The 9,810-nt window shown below is 40.3% G+C and overlaps 1 protein-coding gene across 1 annotated transcript; it reads right to left on the reverse strand.

The window, feature by feature from the left end:
- Positions 1-5,911: 5,911 nt before the first annotated feature.
- NDUFB1 (NADH:ubiquinone oxidoreductase subunit B1) lies at positions 5,912-9,782 on the reverse strand. The gene is made up of 3 exons (XM_042438810.1): positions 9,625-9,782; positions 6,833-6,977; positions 5,912-6,001 (listed from the first exon to the last, which is right to left on the reverse strand). The coding sequence occupies exons 1-3, from the start codon at positions 9,728-9,730 to the stop codon at positions 5,965-5,967; spliced, it is 288 nt and encodes a 95-aa protein (XP_042294744.1). The 5' UTR covers positions 9,731-9,782; the 3' UTR covers positions 5,912-5,964.
- Positions 9,783-9,810: the final 28 nt, after the last annotated feature.

The following is a 9,810-nucleotide window of genomic DNA, read 5'->3' on the forward strand; positions in this document are numbered from 1 at the left end:
AGCACAACAGACACACGCGGAAGAGAAGAAGCGGCCCGGACAGATCGGCCCAGTCCCGATCCGTCATTTCCTGTTCCTGCTCTGGAAAATCGATGCAATGGGATGCTGGGAATTGTAGTTTGTTGGGGCCACAGGCACTCTGAGAGAAAGCTAAATGCCTCACACAAAAACTGCAAGTCCCAGAATTCAATAGGAAACCTAAAGGGGTGTCAGACTCAGGCTGCATTAATTCTGCAGTGTAGATAATAACACAAGCGTTATCCAATGTTTATTCTAACTTGTTGTCTGCTGCTACATTTTATTGTGTGAATGTTAAGATGTATTAATATTAATATTATATTTTATATAATATAAATGTATTTTATATTATTATATATTATAACATATTATAATTTATATAATATAAATATTATACATATTAATATATTACAGTTAATATACTGATATTAATATATTAATATTGCATTATGTATTATTATATTATACTATATTATATATTATATATTAATATAATTCTATATTCATATATTACTGACCCATGGCAGGCAAAGTGGTATCAAACCAGATTATCTCTGAGGTGCGGATGCAGCCAGAGAGAAGACAGAACAATTGCTGTATGATAGGTTCTCTTTCTCAGAGACCCTTTTGACGTAGGAATGCATCTACACTGTAGAAACAATGCATTTTGAAAGTGCTGTACTTCTATCCCATGGAATCCTGGGACGTGTAGTTTGACAAGGTCTTTAGCCCTCTCTACCAAAGAGTGCTGCTACCTCAACAAACTACAAATTTCGGGAATCTGTAGGATGGAGCCGTGACATGTTTTCTGCAGTGTAGATGCACCCATAAGTCACTCCCTAGCCTTCAAAGTAAGGTCTTTTTTGAGCAAATGAGGCCAGATTATAATTGGCTGTTGAGCCTGTCCTGAAACACATGTGTGTGTTAGAAAGGCAATTGTGCTGTTGGCTGTGTGCCAACCCAAGTGCATCTGTCCTGTATGCAGTTTGACACCACTTTAAGTGCTGTAGCTTCATCCTACGCAATCATGGGATTTGTAGTTTTGCAAGATATTTCCCCTTACTTATTATGCAAAGTTTAGCTGATCAGGTTGTTTCATGTGCATACGGTTAGTTCTGAATAACATTTGCTGCAATGTGTTGAACTACTCCTTTTTTGTGGTTGTAGGATCCTAACCGTACTCTCTCCGTGTTATTTCTGCCTCAGGTACCAAATTGTTTGTTAACAAAGTAATGCCTAGGAACACATCTGTTTTGTTAACTGAAGTACTTTAGAACCATAAAATGTTCTTTTAAATCAGACCAAAGCAACGATTTGAAATCCAGTTTAAAAACACATTAATACAACCAGAAAAAGCACCTTGTTTTTAAGGACCAAAGGCTGCACAGAACAGTACAGCTTTCGCTATTCACTGGAAGGTCAATTAGGATAGAGCTAGTCTGAGTTCAGGTGCATCTACACAGTAAAAATAACGCAGTTTCACATCACATTTAAGTGCTGTAGCTCCATCCTATGGAATCCTAAGATTTGTATGCTCAACCTCTGGCATAATTGTGGTGGAGGACCTAGGTTCCTAGAGATAACATATTAATCAAAACTGCAAATAATCAAATCTGCAAAAGTCAAAGCCGCAAATGTGGAGGGCCAGCTGTACTGCATCTCAGCAACAGCTTGCAGGGACACAACTCCTGGTTTATAGAAAATGATAGAAGTTATATTTATTTTATTTTATTTATACATTGCCCTCCTCCCAGAAAGGGACCCAATGGAGCTCACAGATAAAATAGTTTCAAAACTCACAATAAAAAGATATTTAGTCAAAGAAACTGCAAGACCAAAGATTTCTCATCCCTGCATTAAAGAAACTTTCATTGACCCACTGGACAGAAAAGGGAGGAAATAGTTTCCTCTAAATCAAAATTGTTGTATAGCATTTAAGAGAACACTGTAAGACAGGGCATAGCTATTGGGGATAGGGTTGCCATAAGTGAGGACCTCCAAACCAGGACAAATGTAGGGCAACATTTTCAAATGTAGGACACGTTTTTCTAAAAATGGAGGACGCGCAAAAATTGAGTTTTTTTAAAAAAATGTTAATGTAAATGCATGTTTTTAGGCATGATCAAAATGGAGGACATTTTGGCATTATTCCTAGACAGATGGCAGAAATGTACTTGCCCTCGGGTTCAACTGAACTTCTCAGAAGTGTGTACTTGGGCAAGGGAATGTGGTTTTTCTTCACTGCGCATGAGTTTGTAAAAATCACAGCAAGTTACATTGGCCGTGCCTAAGAGGCTTGTTGATATCAATATCACCATCACCATCACCACCACCACCACCATCATCATCATCACGATAACTGGCCAAGAAAGGCAGGCTTGTTAGTTCAAAGCGCCATAAATACACAGAAAATGCACTTTATTTAATAATAAAAAATAATGAAAAAATAAATAAAAAACAAGGCAGGGGTGTATATATTTGATAATAAAAATTAATGTAATAAAATAAAAAACAAGCAATAATAAAAATTAATAAAATAAAACAAAAACAAGCAATAATAAAAATTAATAAAATAAAACAAAAACAAGCAATAATAAAAATTAATAAAATAAAATAAAACAAGCAATAATAAAAATTAGTAAAATAAAAAATAAAAAGCAATAATAAAAATTAAAAAAATTAAATAAAATAAGTATTTTATATTTTTAAATATAATTAAAAAACCCCAAAATACCAAGGCAGACCTAATGGCCTCAGCTTTTTCCTCATCCTTCCTCCTCTGGGCCCAATTCTGCCCTGGCCTTCAGCAAACCTTCCTCCGGCTCCCTCCTCCTCCTCATGATGGCTGGCGCGCGTGGAGGGAAGCGGGGCAGGCACGCGCACTGCCACTGGCCCCTGCTGAGGCCTAGGGGGCGCGCGCCAAGGCGCGCAAGCCCTCACACTGGAGGCGTGGTGGTGGCGGCGCTTCTGCCGCCGAGGAGGAGGAGGAAGGCGGAGCTGGAGGAGTAGGTGGGTTGGCGCCGCAGCAGCCACATTAGCGGCAGCGGCAATGGCCGGAGCGGGCCCCCAAACCGGGAACAAGGCACGGATGGGGGCCCAAACCAGACCGGGACTGGGAGGGGCCCCCCAAAAGCGTGGTTGTCACGGGGGCGCCGGGGTATGGCAATCCTAATTGGGGAGCAAAATAAGGGTATTCGCCTTACAAATAAGAAATCTTTCCCCAATGAACTTCTCCTTCAGTACCCAGGATTCCTACCATTGTAGTCACCTAAAAATTTCAGGTGAGTGTTTAAAAATATATTTTTGGCATCCAAAGAAAAGGAGCAGATAAAATCAAAAAGGGAACATGGACACAGCAAATGTGAGTTCTAGGTGTGAACAATTCTCAGTGGCTCACTCTGAAAGGCTAGAATTATTATGGGGAAGCAATGATCTCAATCCCCATTCCCATCTCTCTGGTGCAATCCCATTCAAAACTATTTAGATTAAGTCACACAAGCATAATGGCTGGTAAAGAGATACAGGTGTCCTCTGCTTGACAGGTTGGGAACCAGAGCACTGTCAGAAAGGGGAAACCATTGAATTGCAGAGCCCTCTTTTTTTCTCTCTTTTAATCATGCAAATACATTTTGGCCACTGAAAAATCTTATGGATTCTTCTATCTTTATCAGTATGCTTGGGTGCCATTATTAATATTAGTGTACATATAAGCACAAATTTAAGTATGGAATTGTTGTGTACTTTCAAGTCATTTCTGACTTATGGTGAACCTATCATGGTTTTTTTTTTTGGCAAGATTGGTTCAGGTTTTCCATTGCCTTCCCCTGAATACCTGTACTGTATTATAAGCATACAATAACACAATGCACTGTACTCAGACTGAATGAAAAGATGCTGAGAAAAATACAAACCAAGCACATGGTCATAGAAGCATGGTTCAAAGTGCCATATTTTTCTCCAGCCTGAATATAGAAGTCATTCATGGTGCTTTTATCATGTGCATACTTATATTTGTGCTTATATTGTAATATTCATAATGCACCTAAGTGTAAGTGATAAAGGTTGAAAGAAGGAATCAGGCTTTGAATGGGTTTCAGATAGAACTCAAAAGGGTCAAAAGATCATATCACTGAAAAGTGGATCAATGAAAAGTGCAGGATGCCTTGTACAGGTTTGCAACCCAATATGCCGTTTGTTATCTGTCCTGCCAGAATGGGATCTCTTGCTTTGTACAATGGATTTCTGAAAGTGGAGTAAAATGTGCTTCAGCTGCTACTGGAGATTATCTAGACAACTCTTTTTCCTTGAAGGCCTGTATTGATGGTCAGAAATTTAACAGGCAATCAATACCAAGGTATATGAGTGGGACAAAGTTGTATCTGTTTCATATATGCCTGTGAAATATGAAAAAAGTGGAAGGGAACCTCTAACCTTTTCTGCTTGTGAGTGATTGTATTTATATTTGTTTTCAGCCACTTTTGCCTTACCACCTTCTACCAAATGCCAGGCCTTCAGAAACCCCAGAGTTTGGTTTCTTGAAGGCATCACCAGCACTAGAGGGAAAGGAATAACAAATTTAACACTATCAGTACACTGCTAGTGAAAATGAAACATTTAAAACTATAAATCAAGATGATGTGCTAAGGAAGGATTGGAACTCACACTTTAATGCTTGTTTTTATAACAGGTTTTGATTTTTTTTAAAAAAGGGGGAAAGAACAGTCTTGGTACTGTTTCCTCTAGAATAATCCCATGCAGTGGGTCAGGGAAGACAACTGAAGAAGTCAGTTTTTACCTTGTGGCAGGCTGTCCTGTTCCAATCAGCAGAAAATAAATGTACATAGGAACTAGAAGTTAATTAGTTTTTATGGCCAATTTTAAGATTTTATATTTTGCTGTGGGTGCATTGCTATCCATTTTCACTCCTGGAGGTCTTCAGGAATGGCAATTTAACAAGTGGGGTGATTTTTGCCCCCCAAATTTAGAGACGGATGCAGTGTTGCAAAAAAAAAAAAAGCTTTTAGAGTGTAGTTTCCTTACTCTTGCAATAGTTCATGCACATTCTAGATTCTGGGGGAAACTAAGGTCAAGAGACAGGAATCTGAGCAGGATTAAGCCATCATCCAGAGGGAGAGATGGGCAGGCCAAGCCTTGCCTGAAAAAGAAGAAGGGCCCTCCCTCCAGTCCATCTGCCGTGGTCCAGACATCAGAGGAAGAGAAGATCTGCTGGACTTTCCTCCCTTCCCCATTACCATTCCCTTCTCCTTTTGTGTCTTGTCTTTTTAGATTGTAAGCCTGAGCGCAGGAAAATGACTAATTTTTAAAAAATGTAAGCCTCTCTCCTTTTGGCTGAAGAGTGGGGTATAAATACTATAAATAAATAAATAAAAAGCCTCTGACAAAACTAGAGCTGAAGTGTCTTTCTTTTATCCAGGCCTTAGTGAGTATAAAGTGAAATCAATTTAATGCTACAGTCAATTTTGGAGTAGCAATGAAAATACTGGTGCTATATACTGTGTTGTGACTAAGGATGTCAAATGCCAGAGAAATTAGTAGGTTACAAAAATATATTGAACATCACAGATTATTGTTGGTTACTGTTGTCTCGTCAACTTATGGTAACCCTATGAATGAGAAACCTCCAAGTCACCCTCTCATCACTATCCCTGTTCTGGTCTTCCAGATTTGAGCTGTGGCTTCTTGATTGGGTCTGTAATTCCTTGATTGAGAATGTAATGACATACTGACCTCATCCATAACTGGAGTGAAAGTTATGTTTTTCTTATTAAAAGCAGCTTCCCAAGCTTCTACTAAAGTCATGAATTTAATAGAGATGGGTCTGGAGAAAGGTGTTTGACTAAAGATTTTTGTTTCACTTGATGACACAATCATACACTTCTTAAACAGGTGAATTTAATTGTATGGAAGTATTTCTCATTTGACGCATTATTTCCATGTGACTTCTTCTCCAGGTTTCAATTCCCTGTGAAAATAAGAGGATGCCCAAATTAGGAAAGTCTTCTTCCAGAAAAAAAACCTTTTACATTTAAAAGTATGCTCTGCTAAGTAATTAGCTATTCTGTAACAGATATGAAGAAGAGTTCACTTCTACACTTTCTCCAACAAGATTCAAATTAATAAAAATGAAACCTTACTTTAAAAAATAAAGTCATGTTTATAACTTACTTTTTTACTCAAAATATAGACAAATGTTTATAGAATCATAGAGTTGGAAGAGACCACAATGACCATCCAGTCCAACCCCCTGCCATGCAGGAACTCTCAATCAAAGCATCCCCTACAGATGGCCATCAAGCCTCTGTTTAAAGGCCTCCAAGGAGGGAGATTCCACCACTCTCCGAGGGAGTGTGTTCCACTGTCTAATAGCCCTTACTGTCAGGAAGTTCCTCCTAATGATGAGTTGGATTCTATTCCTGCATGGCGAGGGGCTGGACTGGATGACCCTTCAGATTTCTTCCAACTCTACAATTTTATTATTCAATGTAACTGGTGAAACTTTACAACTGGCATAATTTGGATGAATTAGACTTCTCCAGCCAAGATTCTTGGAGCCATATTTGACATGCTTTTAACAGGTGCTTCTAAATCTTCTTCAGCATCAGCCCTCAATGTAACACATTGAAATAAATAATCTGTGGGTAGGAGGGCATGGATCACAGCAGTAAAAATGAATTAGCAGCTGTGTTTATCCACAAACATTCCACAAATATATTGTAGAAAGCATCAGGTTTTGAAATTTTAATACAATATTAGTATTATGTCTCTCAGAGGGATTCCCTTCTTAGTAACTAACCTTTGAAATAATTTGCTCTTGTTTCTGTAGAGTGCCAGTTTCTCATCATTCCTCCTGTCAAAGTAACATCCCACCACAAATGCTATGGGAACCAAAGTCGCGGCCCAGTGATCTCGCACAATCTGGATAATATTCACCATAGTTACTAAAAGGAAAGAGAACCGAAAATACTCCATTCAGTAAAACATTTATACATGCTCAAAACATATAAATCACATATTACCAGAAAAGTTGTTAGGCAGAAACACTTACTAATGGTTTAATGAATCAATTTGAACAGACGATCCCAAGTTTATTATTATGAGTATGGGAAAAATTTGTGTTTCCCCCTAAATTAAGATTTCTCAAATACTTTTCATAGGAAAGAAGGTCATTTGGGTTGCTCTTTTCTGTACCTTTCCTACTTCTATGATTACCTTAAGCATGATTAATAAGAAGCAAGTTCCACTGAATCAATGGGATTTCCTTCTGAGAAAATTTCAGTGCTGAGGCTCAAACTATGTAAACCATTTCACATGTAGCAACATTCCTACATATAATTCTCCTTTATGTGGAAAACATTTTAAAATGTAACCTGCAAGTTACCATAAGAGGCTAGAATTCTATGTTGCTACTTTACACAAATTAGCAGAAGCGGTAAGGAATTCTTTTAGTGAACTGCAAAAATGTGCAGTGGGTCACCAGCAAGAATGTCTCAATGCACACTGGGCTTGACTGGTGTATATCAGCCCTCCCTAACTGGGGTCCTGAGGCACATCAGGTCCTGTTGAGCATCTGTCACTCCGCTTGCTACCCTTACTGCTTCTATTTCCTGCAGAAATAAGTCAATTTACAATGACATAAGTCTCCAAGTTAATTCCAGCCACAATGTACAGCGGCTTCTGTTAAGGGTATGCTTATACTGCAAACAGAAGAAGTTATTGTATGTACCTACCTTAAATGGATATTTATACAGTGGAACCTTGGTACAGTATCCGCGGACAGTATCTGTGGACGGCAAGTCTGCATTGTCCCCAATAACGGCACATGCATGTAGTCACACTGCCATTAGGGACAGCCCCTGTTGTGCCCAGGGACATGACAACATGCACCTGAAGTCCTGTTATCACTAATAGTGGCACGACTGTGTGCACGTGTCACCACTGGGGACAACATGGGCTTGAGCATCTGTGGATTTTGATATCTGTGGGGAGGGGGTCAGGAATGGACCCCCCTGGATACCAAGGTCCCCCTGTAATTAACTCAGGAACATCCCCAGAAAATCCAAGGTTATCCATTCTTTGGACAAGAAACCTTATTTGTAAATGGGTACAAATAAATTCAGGACTGCCCTGAAGATGGATAACTATTATTATTGTATATTTAGCTATATCACAGTCTGAGGAGATGTTGTGCGGTTACCCTCCTTCACCTTAAGTAGCAGAACAACAAAGGTCAATGCCAAGGATACTATTCCTGGTACACGCACATGTGCTTCACATAATGCAATCCACAGTAAGTCTGTCTAATAAAAAGCACAATGTTGTATAGGAATTTTTATTTCCTAAAAGACCACACATCCAATGAGTAATGTACAACTGCAAAACAAACAAGCATACATGACAAGGATTAGGTACGCTAAGATACTTTCCCATTATTTTTCTTTATAGTCAAGACGCAGTGATTCCCAAACTTTGGTCCTCCAGATGTTTTGGACTTCAGCTCCCAGAATTCCTGACCGATGGCCAAGGTGGCTGGGGCTTCTGGGAGCCGAAGTCCAAAACATCTGGAAGACCAAAGTTTGGGAACTACTGGTCAAGAGGATGACTGTGGCAGTGGTATATTCCTTTCAGTATTCTTTTGGTATATCTGAAAAAGAAATGCAGGCTATCTAGTCTGATATTCTTTTCCACAGAGTGACTGGCCAGACAGCAAACAAAAACCCACCAAACACTGATACCTTTATTGGCCAACTGAAATGCACAATATACATGCTGCAAGCTTTCAAAGCTCCATCGGCTTCTTCATCAGGCAAAGTGTTAAAAACCATACAGTTGGGGGGGGGGTTTGAATATTTTAGACTTCAAAAGCTTACAACATGTAAACTGTGCATTTTGGATGGCCAATAAAGCTATCACTGTTGGATTTGCTATACGGCTACCCCTGGATGTTGTCAGACAGCAAAGAGAAAGTCACAAGCAGGGATTAAAGGCAAGAGTCCTCTTTTGATGTTGCTTGTATTGCCTACTAGTTCTGTCTCTAAGGCGGCATCTACACTGCAGAAATAATCCAGTTTGACACCACTCTGTCATTGCTCAATGCCATGGAATGCTGGGAATTGTAGTTTGGTGGGGTATTTCGCCTTCATTGTCAGACAGCTCTGGCGCCACAACAAGCCAAAGTTCCCAGAACCCCACAGCATTGAGCCATGGCAGTTAATGTGGTGTCACACCAGACCATTTATCAGAATGCTCCACATTTAGCCAGTGTGGCAAACAGGGCTAACCTACATATGAGCAAATGGGTAATGATTTGTCTTTATTTATTCCTTCCATGCAGGAACACACAGCCAAAGCCACACTCTCTCAGCCTCAGGGGATGGCTGTGGCACCCCTCTCCCCTGAAGAAGATGGCCAGAAGTAGGACCCCAGGGCAGGGTCGCCATAAGCCAGGACTTGGAGGCACACGGAAACAGCCACGAAATTGGAAGTCCAGCCTTACCCCAGGCCTCCCAACCCAGAAGGCTGGCTGTGCTAGGCCCTCGCTGAGGGCAACCCTCCCTCAGAGCCCCATTTCACAGCAGGCAGCCCTACCTCTCCTCCAGGCCTTCGCCCCAAACGAGGGTTGTCTCTGGCAGCACTCAGCAGAGCAGACCTCCCCAAGAAGATCCCAAGGGAGCTGCAGGGCGGAAGAGTCCATTGACTAGAGCGGGGGGGGGAGCCGGAGGCGGAGACGTTTCTTTCCCAGAGACCCTCGCTCCATATAACGGGGGATATATT

This window comes from Sceloporus undulatus, chromosome 1 (genome assembly GCF_019175285.1).
Source record: "Sceloporus undulatus isolate JIND9_A2432 ecotype Alabama chromosome 1, SceUnd_v1.1, whole genome shotgun sequence".
Lineage (NCBI taxonomy): Eukaryota > Metazoa > Chordata > Lepidosauria > Squamata > Phrynosomatidae > Sceloporus > Sceloporus undulatus.